This window comes from Epinephelus lanceolatus, chromosome 13, assembly GCF_041903045.1.
Source record: "Epinephelus lanceolatus isolate andai-2023 chromosome 13, ASM4190304v1, whole genome shotgun sequence".
Classification (NCBI taxonomy): Eukaryota; Metazoa; Chordata; class Actinopteri; order Perciformes; family Serranidae; genus Epinephelus; species Epinephelus lanceolatus.
In genome coordinates this window covers 24,124,880-24,142,217 of record NC_135746.1, presented here as the reverse complement: position 1 = coordinate 24,142,217, position 17,338 = coordinate 24,124,880, and the positions used below count along the sequence as shown (strand labels likewise).

The window sequence follows — 17,338 nt, the reverse complement described above, 5'->3', positions numbered from 1 at the left end:
GATTTGAAAAGAATTTGTTTACGAGTGATTCTATCCCAAGCTTTAAGTGGTTGACCCATGTAACCGTGATCTCTTTAAGCAGTTTCCACTGTAAGACCATTTTCCCTTAACATTGTAACAACACAAAGTACTGAATGTGTGTCTGTGCGTAGGTCCTGTTCATGAGACCGTGTATGACTTCTGGAGGATGGTGTGGCAGGAACAGTCAGCCTGCATTGTCATGGTAACCAACCTGGTGGAGGTTGGAAGGGTAAGTTGCTCTTTTCCTCACATCTGTACTCTGTTGGGCGGCTCAACTGTGCAAGATGTTTTTACTGGTGCACATGGTCGTGTTTTGTATTGCAAACACAGAGGACAAGAAACAGTCACAATAAGATCTCTTCTTTGTCGAGGGTATTTCTTTTAGACATAACTGAGCTAGATATAACATCATTTTGTCAAACTTCTTAAATTCAGCTCCTGAGAAATATCCTCTCTCTTGTCTCAGCCTGATCCTAATTTAAAATATTTTAATTCTCTTTTTCTCACTCACTACAGTAATCTTTATTTGTCTGAAACAATCAGCTCTTGAGATAACAGTAGGATCTAAAAGAATACTTGATTGGCTCGTAAATGAGCCTCCACAATTTCAGAAATTTGTCTCAGTCAACAAACTCAAGTCTCAACTCTGTGTGTTTTGTCTGTTCTCAGAGTTGAGAAACTTGTGAGAAGCCTCTGAGCACAGCAAAATAACTGCTTATTATTTTGCTCTTTATTTCTCCTACGGGGGGTTTCAGGTGAAATAGATCCAAATGTAATAATCCCCAAATGAGAAGCTGATTTATTTCTGATGAGACAAAGAAAAGACTATTGATTGTGAGCAGCAAAATTTTCCTCTGGAAAGATTATTCAGTCTCTTTGACAACTGGATAGCTGGATAAAATAAATTACAAGTCAGAAATAATGAATTAGATGTCAAGTACCACTTGGGAGCAGCTTCAGCATGTAAGCCAGAAAGATATTCTTCGAAGTTTTATGTTTTGATAGTGTTGATGTCACTTGAACTTGTGCTAATGGAATAAAATGCATATTAGCTGAGCAGTGCAGAGAAATTAGCGGCCCATCTCTGCTGTCCTACTGTTTAATTTGTGAAGTCTGCAATATTCAGGGCATTATCATATGTTCTTATTACATGAGATGCTGCATCTGCCTCTTGACCCACATCTTTGAACATGTTGCATTATAATTATTATCTTGTATTTGATTAAATCTTCAATGTGGTTTTTTTAACAGGTCAAGTGCTACAAGTATTGGCCGGATGACGCAGAGGTGTACGGAGACTTCAAGGTGACATTTGTGGAGGTTGAACCTCTTGCTGAATACGTGGTTCGCACATTTACACTGGAGAGGGTGAGTCGTTTTAACTCTGTGTGGTTTCTTTGTGTTCAGCATCATTAACAGTATTGAACAATACTTTAAATTTATAATGCTTGTACCTAAAATAATTGGCGAATTCCTCACTAATTCATTTGTCACTTGGTTTGACCCGTTCAAAGAGGGAACATACATAATGGCAGGTACGATGAAATGTAACCTTAAGATGCCTCTTGTCTTTACTCAGCGTGGTTTCAACGAGGTGCGGGAAGTCAAGCAGTTTCACTTCACAGGCTGGCCTGATCACGGAGTTCCATATCACGCTACGGGACTACTTTCCTTCATCCGCAGAGTCAAGATCTCCAATCCACCCTCTGCTGGGCCGATTGTGGTCCACTGCAGGTATAGAAATGTCTACATTCTCTAACACATGATTAATCTACACCCTAACATCTGAAAAATACATACATAAAATCTGCCAAGCATCTCTTTGCCTTCCTCTCTGGATCATAGACATGAAGAGTGACTTCCTCTCTGTTTCTCTCTGCAGTGCCGGAGCAGGGCGCACAGGCTGTTTCATAGTCATTGACATCATGCTGGACATGGCTGAGAGAGAAGGAGTGGTCGACATCTACAACTGTGTGAAAGCTCTTCGCTCTAGGAGGATCAACATGGTACAGACTGAGGTGACTGCATTACCCATCCTCCATCTGCATCCACATCTTAGAATATACTCAATGAAACCCTCCCTGTAAGACTCAGCCTACAGCATGGTGCAGGCTGAAGTGAACACATCTACCTGCCTCTCATTCATCAACATGTCATCTCATCACATGAACACAGAAAACAGACAGTTTAATGAAGTGAAGTTCATCTTATTTTAAGATGCCTTTAAGGATTTTGATAGTATCCTACTTTGGCATCATCCAGTGGTGGGATGAGGAATTACACTGTGGCAGACAGCAATGCATGTGGCACCCTGAATGAAGCACCTTCATCCCATACTGTTTTAGCAGAGCTGAGGTGATCCTCAGTAAACAATTAAATGTGCGGTATTAACAATCAGACACATTTAAGACGAAGTTACCCCTCTAAACATCCCAACTCATGTTTTTTATCTTATCTTTTATCTCAATCATGAAATTACTAACACTGTTTTCTATAAAGACAGCACACTGTAAAATGTACTAAATATTAGTCTGTAGCAGTGTAGTCTCAAGGGCTGGGTATCATTTAAAACAATGACGATACCAGTGACAATACCAGTAACCTTAAAGTGATACCAATACCAACAGAGTGCTTCATTTGATACCTTTTTTTTCCTACTTTATTCAACACCTATTATGTGAATGGAAGCATTCAGGAACATAAAGTGTCATGAGATGCCATAGGTGTGTCGTATAGCCAAATGTTTTGATGGCATCTCAGCACACTCAACTGCCGACTCCATCAGCAGTGTTGGGGAGTAACTAGTTACATGTAACTACTGATAGTAATTTAAGTACAAAATAAATGTTACTGTAATGAGTTACAGTTAGTGAGAAAAAAAGTATGTAATTAAATTAAAGTTACTAATCAAAATGTTGGTGATTACAGAGGGATCACATCAAATTCTTTCTGGTGAAAGTTCTTTTGTAGAATTAAATATTCATTCTGTTGCTTTGGATCTTTTAACCATGCAAGAACATCTTCCTTTGGTGCAGCCTGTTTCCAGACATTTTTCAGCTTTATTGCCAAATTTAAAACATTTGTTAGAAAATTAATCAAATGAAATAACGTACAAGTTATTAAAAAGTTACTTTATATATTACATTTTTACCAGGATAACTTGTAATCTGTAACCTATGATATTTCAAAAGTAACATTGCCCGTCACTGTCTATCAAATACGCCATGCTTGACTTCACCACACCACACACTATGAGTTGTAGCTGCTGCAGTAGTGGGCTAATTGCACTGCACATTAAATGTAAGAACGCTTGCAGTGATTGGCTGTGAGCAAAAGCATACAAATAATATTTTTTCCTAGATCTGGGTACAAAATGTATTGAATGTACTGTGTTATTTTGGTTGATACCTTAAAAGTATCACATAACCAGCCCCAGTAGTCTCGCAGAGCCAGACTTGTCCCCACACTTTATTTTAGCGCTGTGCCTGTGCTGGAGAAAAGTCTGGTCGAACCCATCTTAATTCCACTCTAAAAGTTGTTTGTATTTCCTCAAACCACTCACAATGGTCTTAGACAGCGTTTAGCTCAGGAAGCAGCAACTGTGCTCTTGCAAAATATTGTTAGGATGGGGACTTGCCTAGCTTTTGCATTTGCACATGGTGATGCGAGTGCTGGCATTAAAATGGTTAAATCCATGCAAAAAAATGCCACATATGCAAGACTAATTTCATGTAGCTACATGGATTTTGAACATGTTAACACACACAGATAGTGGAATGGGAGTAGACTTCCGTCCGAAATTGGCAGCCAAATGCAGCCTCACACACACAGTCGACATCCTGTGAGTCAGACTAGTAGCAGAGTAGCAAAAACAGTTTATGTCATCCATCGTAACAAAGAACAGTCACTGAGGCAGCCTTCACTTCACTCTCTGTCTGTCCTGTGAAGTGAAGCTGCAGTAATTTGCTTGAAAGATCCAAAAATACAATTTCCTGTGTGGACTGACTCACAAGTGAAATAAACCCAAACTTGACAGTCGTCATCTCGTCTCATTCACAGCTCCATCTCCCATCAGTCATCACTCACTCACTCGCTCACCATGTCTGCATGCGTCTCACTTTCATTTGGCATCACAGCTGCTTGTGTTATCAACGGGACACGTTGTGTGTGTGTGTTTTATTGTTCTCCAATGTTTTTATCTGAGAGTGAAGGATGTGAATGTATATAATAATGTGCATGTCTTGAATTATATGTCTTCAGGAGCAGTACATATTCATCCATGATGCAATTCTAGAGGCTTGTCTATGTGGAGAAACAGCCATACCAGTCTGCGAGTTCAAAGCTGCTTTTTATGAGCTGATCCGCATTGACTCGCAGACCAACTCGTCACATCTGAAGGACGAGTTCCAGGTAAAGCTCTCTGTAATCTACATCTTCATACCTTTAAGTGACACTCTAAAGTCTTTCTTAAAATACATTAGACGCTGAGTTTTTACAGCACAAAACAAATATTGAGATGTCAATATGATTGTCTCAAGACAGGATAATCCACTTCTCAGCTGTTTGGTATTTTGCAATTATATCTAAATGCATTGTGTGTGTCTGTGAGCCCTTACGAACACATTGAAGCTATTTTTCTTTCCATAAAACATTCGTAGAGCCAGTTTCTTAGGTATTTAAAATCCTGCATTATTTTCCTGCTAACAGTCAGGTAACAGTCTTCCTCTTCTGTGGCTTTACTGGTGCATATCTATATATCTTGGTGTGCTACCGCCACCAAATATCATTAGTAGAGTAGCTTTAAGAACAGCAGGAACATATATCTGTCACACATGCAGCCAAGATTCAAATACAACTGGGGCCCACTTGTAAAAACATTGTTTCACAGCATTACGAGCAGTCAGAATCTCCACAGGATGCCTTTAATGTACTACCAACACAACATTTTTTATTTAAACCTGTTTTTATGCCGTGGCGCCGGTGACAGCCGTGGCCAGGAGGCAGTATGTTTTTGGGTTGGTTGTCCGTCTCATTCTCGTCTCGTAAATGCAATATCACAAGAACACATTGAGGAAATTTCTTCAGATTTGGCACAAACATCCACCTCAACTCAATGATGAATGGATTCGATTTTTATGGTCAAAGGTCAAGGTCACTATGACTATATGACAACATTTCACACAAATGTCTAAAGGGATAAAATTATGAAATAATGACTTCTATATTTTCAAAAGGTCAAAGGTCACCTTCACTGTGACATCATAATAATCTGCACAAACACTTCTCTGGCCATTATTCAACATCATATCTCAGGAACAGAAGGAGAGACATTTGGTCAGATACTGAACCGGTGACTTTAATCTTGGGTGTCCATCTTGAAACTATGCAGATTATATAGATCTTCTCTGCTGCTGGATTAAAGATGTGTGTGAAGCATCCATGCTTTAGAACTTGTAGCTTCTTTGTTGGCGACATCCATATTTGAAGCAGTGTCACCTGCCATGGCTACGTATGAGTCTTGACAGTTGACAGGATGTAAACTGTAGCTGCAACTTGACTGATATAAGCATACAATTGCAAGGAGGTTATTCTAGTTCAAATATGATTTTAGAATCTGTTGCTATCTAAATGGGATTCAGCTTTGAATCTTAAAGGGAAACTATGCCCATTTTTCAAATTCATACGCTATTACCATGGTCTAAGACAGTCCAAAAATATTAGTAAACATGGACAACTCAATTCCAAATCCAAAAAACGAGACCTACAGTAAAACTTAAACTTGTGATGTCATAGGGTATAAAGTCTGGAGCTGCTTCATAGACAATGACTGATAAAAGATATTACAGATCAGTGGTTCCTAACTGGTGGGTCGTGGTCCAAAAGTGGGACCCGGGTCCATTCTGAATGGACCATAAGTGACTCACAAACGTGTCAAGTTTGTAAAAGACTCACTTTATTTAAGAGTACAATGAATTCACGGCACAGAGCTTTTATTTTGAAGTGCCATTTCCTGCTGTAGAGTGAGTCACTACCAGACAGCTACTTAACAGAGACTTGCTCAACAACATGGCCAAACACAAGTACTATGCTGAAACCAGTTGGGAACCACTGTTATAGATGACACTGAGAGCAGCAAGGGAAATGTTCTGCGTATATGTGAACATTTTCTGTGTCAGAACTGAGAACACTACAAGAGAATAAAGCTCATTGGGGTATAAAAAAGAAAACAAACATTCTGTGGTTAGAGAGGGTAGATCATGTTCTCAAATATTGATTAAACTTTCTGAGGCCGAGGAAATAACATTTTGGAATTCTTAGTTTAGGTGCTGTCTCCCTTCAACTTTGCACAGAAGGGAATTTGGGGGACTTTGAATAGTCTGCTTATGGCCTAACTTACACTGTATACATCTCTCTCTTTGTCCAGACGTTAAACTCGGTGACTCCTCAGCCTCAGCCTGAAGACTGCAGCATTGCATTGTTGCCTAGGAACCAAGATAAGAACCGCTTTATGGACGGCCTTCCTCCTGACAGATGCCTTCCCTTCCTCATCACAATAGACGGAGAAAGCAGCAACTACATCAACGCTGCTCTGATGGATGTAAGTGTATATCACACTCACGTGCACACACAGTAAAGCTGTGTTATTTTCAACACATCAAGCAAGAGTGGTTTGGGACATTTCACACTGTGTGTGTTCTTCTTCGATGTGGAAGCAGTCTTTGAGTCTTGAATGTATGCAGTGTGAAAAAGTAAAAATAAAAACGACGTGTGACGCCTGTCGTCCCAAACTGCGGTCACACAACTGTTGAAAATGATACACACTTGATGATAAAGACAAACACATGCACATTTAGATATGTATGCACATATGTTAATACAGACAACACACACACACACACACACACACACACACACACACACAGAGTCCCCTCCCTGTTTGTGTGATGCTGTGTTTGTGGTTTTAGCAGCAGAAGGCTAGAGACAAATCCAGGTTCTGAAAAGACCACTAGCTTCTCTGACCAACAGCCAACCTGTAACAGCCTCATTGTTGCAGGACATTGCTTACATTGGCAACAGTTGACAACATGTTGCCCATGTACCATGACTTCAAAGCAAAGTCATTAAGTAGGTTCAAATTTAAGGTAAGATGGCGAGATCTGGTCACTGTCTGACACAATTATAATGTAGTGTTGATCAGCAGGTGTGTTTTGTACGTTAGAAGGACAGACAGTAAAGGGTGGGCTGTAGATAGAGTATGTGAGGTTACAATCATGGTTGAATCACAAAATGTAATAAGTGCATGGTGTGGACAGAAACCTGGCTTCTCTCCAACAAAGCTGTTGGAGGACAAAAAAATACTGTAATTGCTGTAAAACTTTCCAATTTTTAAAGTTTACATTCAAAGTTAAGTCACTTACCTTTTGGCCTCTCTCTAACCAAGCTCTCAGGGGAGTTCCAGGTAATGGTATTTTACTTCAAATTTCCAATACTGGATTTGTTTCATGGCTTCAGTGTCGTTCTGCCACCAGGTTCATATTTAGAAACGCCATTTACGCCCTAAACCCTAAACCTTCCCCCGACCCCTCACATTAGATTCCCCTCATGATGACAAGACGCCAAAGTCATTCACACCCATGTCACACATCTGGCTGTACATTCTCATTCAGGATGAGTCGGGCTCAGTTCACTGTCAGTTCAGTCAGTTCATAAAATCAATAGAAGACTCAAGGTCGATTTTCTCCTCCATTTTGTGACCGACAAATTTATCATTAGAGGCATTTTTAAGGTGAACTTTAACTGAACATGATGTGAACTGACCCTGTCAGATATAGATGTAGATGTACAGTGTGTTTGTATATGCAACGCATGCTCCTCATCCTCACATCTGATAGGCCCACTGCATGATCATGTGATCAGACATCACCTGTGTTGCTTGCTGACCCACAAATCGTCCCACTCTGCTCCTTCTGTGTTGATGTGTGTACAGTATGTCTGAGAGAGATGTCATTAAAAAACAAGGATAAAGATGTGAGGGATGTGTATGAAAAGCAAAACTCTGTGGACTGACTGACACCACTGTGTGCATGTAACGCTCTGACATTATTTCTGTTGTCTGTTTCCTGCAGAGCTACAGACAGCCTGCTGCGTTCATCGTTACCCAGCATCCTTTGCCTAACACTGTCAAAGACTTCTGGCGTCTGGTTTACGACTATGGATGTACCAGCTTGGTGATGCTGAATGAGATTGACCTGGCTCAGGTAATTCACCTTTCCGTTGTCTTAGTGTCATAACTTCAAGGGACACTACACAGGAATGGTCTGTTTGTAAACACAACCAACTCCAACTCGCTCTGGTTTTGGATTTAGCTTTGTGCGCTAAAGTTTTGCATAGCTCAGGGGTAGGCAACCTGCGGCTCTGGAACCACATTTGTCTTTTGTCCCTCTCCAGTGGTTCCCTTCAGCTTTGACAAAAAACGTAACTTACTTACGCTGTCAACTCTGCAAAGCTCACTGCAGTGCCACCTGGTGGTAAAACATATTAATGAATGCTCATTTACACCTATTTGAAATGTTGAGAGGTTAATTTAGATTTAACAGGCTGTGTTACCTTCATTATGAGGCTTAATATGTTTTGCGGCTCCAGAGATCTTTAAAAAATTATTTTTGGTCAAAAATGACTCTTTTGATAGTAAAGGTTGCCGCCCCCTGGCCTAGCTATATTTGCAGGGGGAGGGTTCAGCACTTTGTCTTCAGTTATCGTAGCGTCCTCTTTCTGCGTATGGTCTACCACCTGGTCACTACCTTTTTTTTATTACACGGCTCTATTAAATGCTGTATTCTGATTGGTCAGTCGCGGCATTCGGAGGTCTGATATTACTGTGTAATGACCGTTGCTATGTAGCCCAGCGTTGCTAGGGACGCTGCTTTTCATTTTCTCTTGATTCCCTATAGCTATTGTAGCACAGATTCAGCCGTTGCCGGCAGTTTTTTTTTTTTTCTCTCCTCCCGATTTAATTTATAAATCAATAAAAATTGTATAATTAATCAATATTCTGTCTCAATTTATTTATTTAACTGATAATTAGCCGTGTAATAAGCGGGATAATGTATAATGAGCCAGTGAATACTGTGAAAACAACTCCCTTCAGGGGAATAGAACCCCTCCGCCTATTCACCGGCTCATTATACATTATCCCTTACATAAGTCCCGACATCACTTGTGTACAGGAACGTCCGAACACAACGAAAATAAAAAGAAATTAATAAAATACAGGCCGAGTCTCTGCAGATAAATACACTGCCACACACTTCTAGTGGGTCATAAGTGATGAATTGAGAGTTATTGCTTCTTGAGTCTATACTCAATTCTTTTAGGAAAATCCTGCATAGTATTCCTTTAATGATTTCATTATGTCAAAGCTCTGTTGCTGTTTTTCTTAGTTCCTGAGAGGATAATACTGTATTTTAGAGATATGAAGCTTTCACCAAATAACCAATAAATATAGTAGTATAAACTTGAGTTAAAGTTTAGTTATTTGCACATACATGTATAGAAAATACAGGAAAAGGTAATTATAAGTTAAAACATTGTGCAGGAGAGGTTAGAATCCAAAAATGGCTCACGAAGATACCTCCGCTATTAAATAACAACAATCATACATAAGAAGAAAAGGATAAAAATTAAGATTGCATAACTGAACAAGAGTTCCAGACTAAGAAGGTTTACTAACAAGAAAAAAACATAAACAAATTTCAAATAAATCAATGAAGTGTTTAGAGTCTTTGCAAATTATAGTCCTTGTCAGATGTTTTCTGAATAATGATTAACTTTATTGTCCTGTAAACATATGTTTACTGTACACAGGCACTAGCATCTAAAATATCTCCTGCATTAAATGCAGTAAAGTAAGTAAAACAAACTATGCTGAAGACCAACCTGCCTCCCAGTTGCTGCAGATTTGTATTAAAAGGCTAATATTGACTTGAACTGTCGGTCCAGCCTCGACATCATCTTCACAGCAAAGTCAGCACACACAGTATGAACAGAATGCTACTGTGTACAAGGGTAGAAGACTGTGCTTTGCTCGTCAAGGCCTCAAATTTGTTAAAGTGTTGTTCTGTGCGTATACTGTATCTAAATGCTGTCACTGTCTCTGTGCAGGGTTGTCCTCAGTACTGGCCAGAGGAGGGCATGCTGCGTTACGGTCCGGTCCAGGTGGAATGTATGTCCTGCTCAATGGACTGTGATGTCATCAGTAGACTCTTCAGAGTCTGCAACCTCACCAGGGTTAGTGCATTCATATTGTATTATGTGCATGTGATTTTCTTAAAGCCTGGGTCTGCTGGGCAATCAAAAACCATTCCTCTAACTGTGTGTGTTATCTGATGTTCCAGCCTCAGGAAGGTTACCTGATGGTTCGTCAGTTCCAGTACCTGGGGTGGGCGGGACACAGAGAAGTGCCTGCCTCCAAACGCTCCTTCCTCAAACTGATCCTGCAGGTGGACCAGTGGCAGCGTGAGGGAGAGGAGGGAGAGGGAAGAACCATTGTGCACTGCCTGTGAGTTCACACCAAACATACCTACACATCTTTTATTATAGCAAGTGACAATGAAAAGCAACAACACAAGTGAAAATTTATCTGTTAATTTGTTCAGGTGAAGATGAAAATAATCCACAAAATCTTACCGTATCTGCCTTAAACATCTGATCTAGTAAGGACTGGTTGATACCAGTTATCATGGCACCAGTTGGTGATTATTATAGAATGTGTCAGTGACTCATGAAACTCACTCACAGCGACGCTTCTCTGTCACCAGCATGCCTTTTTGTCTGATGAAACAGTCACTGACAATGACAGGATGATGTGTCATCAAATCAGTGCCGTGAACACTGTGAGAGAGACACAACTTTGTCGTGACACACTTCTGTACTATTGTCTGTGTGTGTTTACAGAAACGGAGGTGGGCGCTGTGGAGTTCTATGTGCCAGCAGCATTGTGTGTGAGATGGCCAAGAGACAGAGTGTGGTCGATGTCTTCCACGCTGTGAAGACCTTGAGGAACAGCAAACCCAACATGGTGGATACTCCGGTGAGTTGGAGAGAAAGATAGACGAGAAGAGAAGGAGGAGAGCATGAATGTTTGGTTTGGGTTTATAAACAGAGTTCACACAGAATCCGATCAGTTGCATGTGTTAAATCATCTCACGTAACGCTACTCAGCCAATCAGATCTGTGCATTCCAGCACTGCAACTCCAGTGAGTGAGATATACACACAGAACAGAGATGAGAGACAACAGTTAGTTGAAGTAAAGTAATTTCACATGCTGTCAAACAGCTTTTAATCAAGAACAGAGTCTCTCATGTTCTTTTTGCCCACAGGCAGCTCAAACCCGTATGTCTCATCATATGTTCCGAGTCGGTGGCTATTATTTAAATGTGAGGCGTCACTATGAGACAAAGCACAGAGCATCTTTTGAGCAAACATGCCCACTCACATCAGCACTGAGGGCATATTTAATATGGCACTGAGTCACTGAATCATAATGAGAGTTAGATCATAGAAATAGAAGAAGAGTAGAACTCAGATTCACATTCAAATCAGCCAACTGTGGTGGGATTGTCAGAGCGGCGGCCATTTTATGTGCACTGTTGGCGCTGCAGCCAAAATCCCAAAAAACAAACATGTTACCACCCAGACATTAACCTCAGTACATCTGTCTGTGTCTGTCCACAGGAACAGTATCGCTTCTGCTACGACCTGGCACTGGAGTTCATCGAGTCCTCCTAAACAAAGGAGAGAAGAGGAGGAGGAGGAGGTGAAGAAGAGCAGAACATCTTTTCACTTCCCGCGTGTTTGATCCTTCGCTTTCGCTTGGTCCCGACTCCCCTCTGTGGTGGCCGTTCTGTAGCACCCATTTTGCGTCCCTACAAATGGCACAAGCGAAACCGGCTCCTTGTACCGTGTTGTAAAGTATCATGACAAAGGGAAACATTCAGACTTTAACCAGAAGGAGATGCTGGGAGTGCAACAGAGGGGGAGGTGTTACTCCTTTTACTCCTTTACGCTTATTGTACAGCTTTTTGAGTGCCAGCGGGGCCCCTGTATGTGCCGGGCCCCGTTTAAATGTTACGCCTCCTCACACATGGACTTGATGCCTCATGCTGTTTCAGCTGCAGTACTCCATGTGCACTGTAGATGTCTCCCTCCCACCTGGCAAGCTGCAGCCACAGCTTCTGAAGAACTGCAAGTCTCAAGTGGCCCCACATTCCTGCTCTCATGCTGATTCCTGAGTTACTTTATAGCGTTGGGCATCTCATCACGGTGATGTTTGAATATCTGCAGCCGACAAACTTCAAGTTACAGCCCGGCCAAACTCTGTGAATGCTTCTGTTTTTTTACTCAATGCATCAGCAGCATCTCCATCTTATGTTTCTGCTCATTCCAGTCAGAACATTATTATGTATTTAAGTACTAAACAGGCCACTCTGAACCCGTTTCTCATTGGTTACACACAATAGACATAGAAAACACCCTAACTGTCAGTGTACGTTTGCTAATTAGATGAAGTAGAATCTTAGAAAGGAGACTGACAATGAGACAAAAGCAGCGAGTTTACACGGGGAGTACTAGGCTTTTAGTTTTTTATTTTTGAAATCATGAAGTGGCAACTTGAAAAATGTTAAGTGTAGGATTTTCACTTAGACGTATACGTTCCAAAAAGTGTGATATGTATCATTGTTTGTTTTCTACGGCAGTGGTTCCCAACTGGTCCAGATTTCTCCTTGGTCAGTAGCTTGAGGTCCCACATTCAGCGTCAGACTTGGCTTTGGCCTGACGTTGGGCTAGTTTGCTGCCTCTGTTGAGTCACTCACTCTACAGCAGGAAACGGCATTTCAAAATAAAAGCTCTGTGCTGGAAGTTTACTGTACTTACAAAATTGACATGGTCATGAGACACATGCGGTCCATTTAAAATGGGCCCGCAACTCACCAGCTGGGAACCACTGATCAGCAGGACAGAAGTTTGAAGTCTTCTTTGTAACCCAAATCAGAGAAATTAAAACACTTTAAAAAGTAACTAAACCCCTAAACCACCTTTTTCAGCTGAGACCCAACGTACATGGGTTTTTTCGTAGTGTTGTTGATGGATTCAGGTCCAAATTAATTCTGCTATCGACTGAGCGTGTCCTGGCTGCCTCTCCCAGCCCCCCACTTTGTCACGTTCGGGAGGCATTTTCATAAATTTCAGCCAACACTCTGGGGTTTAGCTGCTCTTTAAGACTTTGTTCACCTGTGTGACATTAACATAATCATGTTTGTTTCAGGGCTGGGCCCAATGCACTTTCAATTCAGCCAACTCACAAATGGGATCATTTATGTCCAAACTCCAACAGATTTCGGCGTATTTACTCGTAGAGAAGACTGACAATAACCGCTCACAGTTTTCCATTTCTGGTTTGAATGGAATTGGAAGTGACCTGACCCCAGGCCTGGTTCGTCTCGTGCACTGGCGGCCAACACTTTTTATTATGATTTTGTAGCTGATGTTTCTTCATAAGCCAAAGACTTTGTGTAAATATGTCTATATGGATAAAGCACATTGTTTGTATTTATTGTTTGTTTACTTGCATTGCTTGTAAGAACAATCATTCTTCATTCCATGTTTACTCTACCAGCCAGCGCTTCTTAAACTGCGGGTCGGGGGGGCGCAGAATGGGCTGCGAGTCTGTTTCCTCCGGAGCATTGAGAGTGTTAGTGTGATTTAATGAGCCCATAATGGGTCCCGAGGTGAGAGGCGTCGTCTGCTCAATTTGGGCCCGTGAAGAAGAGTTTAAGAAGCCCTGATCCACGCTGTATATTAAAGCATTAGAAGTAGTTTTTCAGTATTTAGGTGGAACTCAGTAGTATTGTCTTGTTTTCACTTAATGAAACTCTCTGTGATGTTACCGTGGTTTCTTTGTGTAAAAGCCCATCGCTCTGTTTGTGGTCAGTAGAACATGAGTGCATTTATATGCACAGAGTATTTTGGATAATAGCTCCTATCCCTCTTAAGGTCTTAGTCGGGATAAGCTGTTTATCTTCATCTTCATATCCTGCTCACCATTATCCCTGAATACACACAGACTCAGTGATGCAAACAGGCTTAGTGAGTGAAACATGCAGGACTGTGAAAACAACAACAAAAAAAACATTTATTGTGCCTAATCATTTGAATTTCCTCGTGGATACAAGCATTTTGACAGCATCTTAGATCGCTACCAGGGCTTTGTTGAATGCGTTCTCATGGACGATCAGTGTTTTGAACACCTTTTCGGACCATGACTCAGCGTGTTTTATTAACCAGAGTGCTTCATGAATTCTTTGTGAGGCTTTACCGGACGTGTTTCTGTTGTGCACAAACTGATTCAGAAAAAAAATTATTGTAAATATAACGTCAGAGGTTCCACTCGGTTGGGACGAGAGTAGCCCGGCTCTACTGTTAAAGGATGTTATTGTAAATAGGCTCTCATGAGGAACTCTAAGAGGCTCTACTGTTGGGCGAACAGTAGAGACGATGGATGCAATGTCAGAACATTTGTTCTGTTGTAGATATAAAGTCAGAGATTGTACTCCTGGAGGACTCAGCTTCAAATTTTGACAGATATTGTTTAAAAAAAAAGCATTATAGTGTCCGCTGAATATACAGAACTTTATTCTCCCGGTGGACCATCGATTTTCAGTTTATTTCTGCAGATTTTTGGTCTGACCCAAAGAAATAGGAGAAAACCCAGAGGCCATAACACTACGTTACACAGCCAGTGGGATGAAACCGATGGCCATCTCTATAGCATGCAGAGAGAGGAATGATTGACGAATGTTTGAACAGTAGGTCAGTCGTTTTAACATCACACTTAAAGGGAAAACTAAGGAGCTAATCCTGTTACGATGCCCAAATTCCTCCTTAATAAATCTGAAGTGCAGGCCCTGAGGAGTGGTGAGTGAAGCAGGCGTCTGGACGAGAGGCCAGTCTGAGTATAGAATTGATATTCATGGTTCATAATTATTCTTGTCTGTAATGTTTGGCTTCTTTGCTGTAATAAAGACCACTTCTTTAATTAAAACCTGCGTGGAGTGTTGTTATGTTAGCTTATATTTTAAAGATGTGCAAAAACAGATGCTGCTGTGGATGAGAAATCATTATAACCGTGGAAGTTGCTCTGATCCCACGACCAGATGATATTCAGCACACCTGTGGTCCGCCCACAGAGGTGTTTTCACTCATGCTGATTAGCCCTCGGTGGATGTGCACACAGTGAGGACCTGAGGAATTAAAATCACCCGCGAGAGAGTTAAAGGTAAGATGACGGTAGTCACTGTGACACTGGATTTAAGCTCCATCTGTTTAGTAGCAGTAAGAGTGTTCTCTGTTTGAGTTTTCTTGTTCTAATCAAACTTTTTCACAGCGGACATTTTGACTTGTAGCAGGAATAATTATGGATGAGGTGAGGTGACAGGAGTGCTCTGAAACCGGCAAAACTAGTCACACATGCAGCTACGTCATTTATGTTACTAATCTCACCTGTGCTTTTCCTGCTGTGCTATGGAGGGAGGGGCCGCAGTGGACATGTCGCCTGCACTTTTTTCAGAAGGCAGCATTGAACCCCTCAACTCTTTAGAGCCCAAAAACTGGCATTACATTAAAAAGATAATGTTAAAAAAAAGGAAAGAAAACAGGAGAAACTGCACTAGTGTGTGTAATTCTGAAGGTATGGAAGTATGAGTGGTGTTTGCATATAATAATAATAACAATAATAATAATAATAATAAGTAGCAAATTACATAGAGAATGAATGGGGAGAATGTAAGTAAAAATAACTTAAAAACTAAATAGAATATCCAAACCTGTGTAAAATCTTTCAGTGGTAACTCGTCTGTTATAGTGGAGACTTAAGCTTCTAATGTAAACATTTCATGAGGAGATACATTTTTAAGATCTTGAGCTCTATAATGGAAAGGTCTCCAAAGGTACAAAAGATATTTTTAAAGAGCTAATTTTACATCATTTGTGAAGAAAACATTTTATTCCTCACCTTACACGTCTGCTTTATTGCACCACCTTTATAGTTTTTGCACAAACTTTGTTTTTCTGCCTATGACAACTTCATATTAAAAATCTCCAGGACTCTTGTTTTATAATAATTTATCACTTTTCACTGTGTTTTGCTTTATAAACATTTGTTGCAACTGTCCATGTCATGAAGGAGACATGTCTAAATTATAAAAAAAAAACATGGTTGTATTTTGAAATCAAAGTTCTGCTCCTGATGCCGAGTCAATATTTTAGCTGCCATGAGAAGTGACTGCTGGGCAGGGCTGTTTCATCAGTACAGCTGAGACACACCTGGTCCCAATGCTGCTGAAGCACTATACGAGGATCCACTTCAGACTCCTCACAGAGGGGCTCCTCATGTGCTGTGTTTAGTTTGCTTACTACTTACTTGATCGAGTCTTTTGGTCACAACATTCTCAATCTTGCTCAGTGAAGAGAAATCTGCACGTGGGGTTGAAAGGTATAAAACTTAAGTCACATGTAAAGGACACACTATGGGAGCAAAGAGAGCATAAAGTGAAATTGCAGCTGGGCTGTAGTGGGGCGCAAATGTAAGGTCTATGAAGAGACAGCAGTTGTTCAACTATTGCCCCAAGACAGACAGGATGTAGACGAGGAAACAGGAAATCATTTTTTCATTTTGTTTAAAGTTTGGACAAAATCTGGCTTCCTGTTTCTGACTTTAGGGGCTTGAAAAATGTTCAGATTCATTCATTTAAATTGTGATACACAATTGCACAATACAAGGATCCTGTAACCATCTCACCTGAATGGGCTGCAGTCATTTTACATGTTATCAGTCACACCTGCCATGACAGGCCAACATGTCTGCTGTGCCAATGGTCCACAACAGGAGCACCAGGCAGACCAGAGAGACGCCATATACAGTAGTTCTTCATAACTGTTCCGTCACTAACTAATTAAGTCACTTAATTTATTCAAATCATCCCAGTTGTAACTGAAAGCCAGTATTGTTAAGACACTTAACTCAGATTACCCCTCAGCAAGCATCTTCCCATTTATGGTTATATAAACCTGCAGAGCATTACTCCAGAGGAGAAACAACACTTTATCTGGGTTTTAGTAACTCTCTATAAATAACCCTGCCTTTGAGCTAAAATCCCACATGACCGGTCTACTTGATGGTACAGCTGTATCGCTGATACTTCTCCAAAAACTCCCGGTACTCATGGAGACGAAATGAATGCGCTCTCTCACAACCATGC

The 17,338-nt window shown here is 40.8% G+C and overlaps 1 protein-coding gene across 16 annotated transcripts in view; it reads left to right on the top strand.

Annotated features, from left to right (window-relative positions):
* Positions 1-15,123, top strand: part of ptprk (protein tyrosine phosphatase receptor type K) — a 162,882-nt gene extending 147,759 nt beyond the window's left edge. For 9 of the 16 annotated variants that reach the window (XM_033649304.2, XM_078173903.1, XM_033649308.2 and 6 more), the window contains 12 exons: positions 153-250; positions 1,273-1,389; positions 1,601-1,755; positions 1,904-2,039; positions 4,282-4,431; positions 6,446-6,619; positions 7,463-7,480; positions 8,148-8,279; positions 10,183-10,308; positions 10,416-10,579; positions 10,975-11,110; positions 11,757-15,123. In XM_033649304.2, coding sequence (XP_033505195.1) covers positions 153-250; positions 1,273-1,389; positions 1,601-1,755; positions 1,904-2,039; positions 4,282-4,431; positions 6,446-6,619; positions 7,463-7,480; positions 8,148-8,279; positions 10,183-10,308; positions 10,416-10,579; positions 10,975-11,110; positions 11,757-11,810 — 1,460 coding nt within the window. In that variant the 3' untranslated portion in view covers positions 11,811-15,123. The remainder of the gene's footprint in view (positions 1-152; positions 251-1,272; positions 1,390-1,600; positions 1,756-1,903; positions 2,040-4,281; positions 4,432-6,445; positions 6,620-7,462; positions 7,481-8,147; positions 8,280-10,182; positions 10,309-10,415; positions 10,580-10,974; positions 11,111-11,756) is intronic. The other 7 variants (XM_033649326.2, XM_033649322.2, XM_033649315.2 and 4 more) reach the window with 2 other exon arrangements.
* Positions 15,124-17,338: the final 2,215 nt, after the last annotated feature.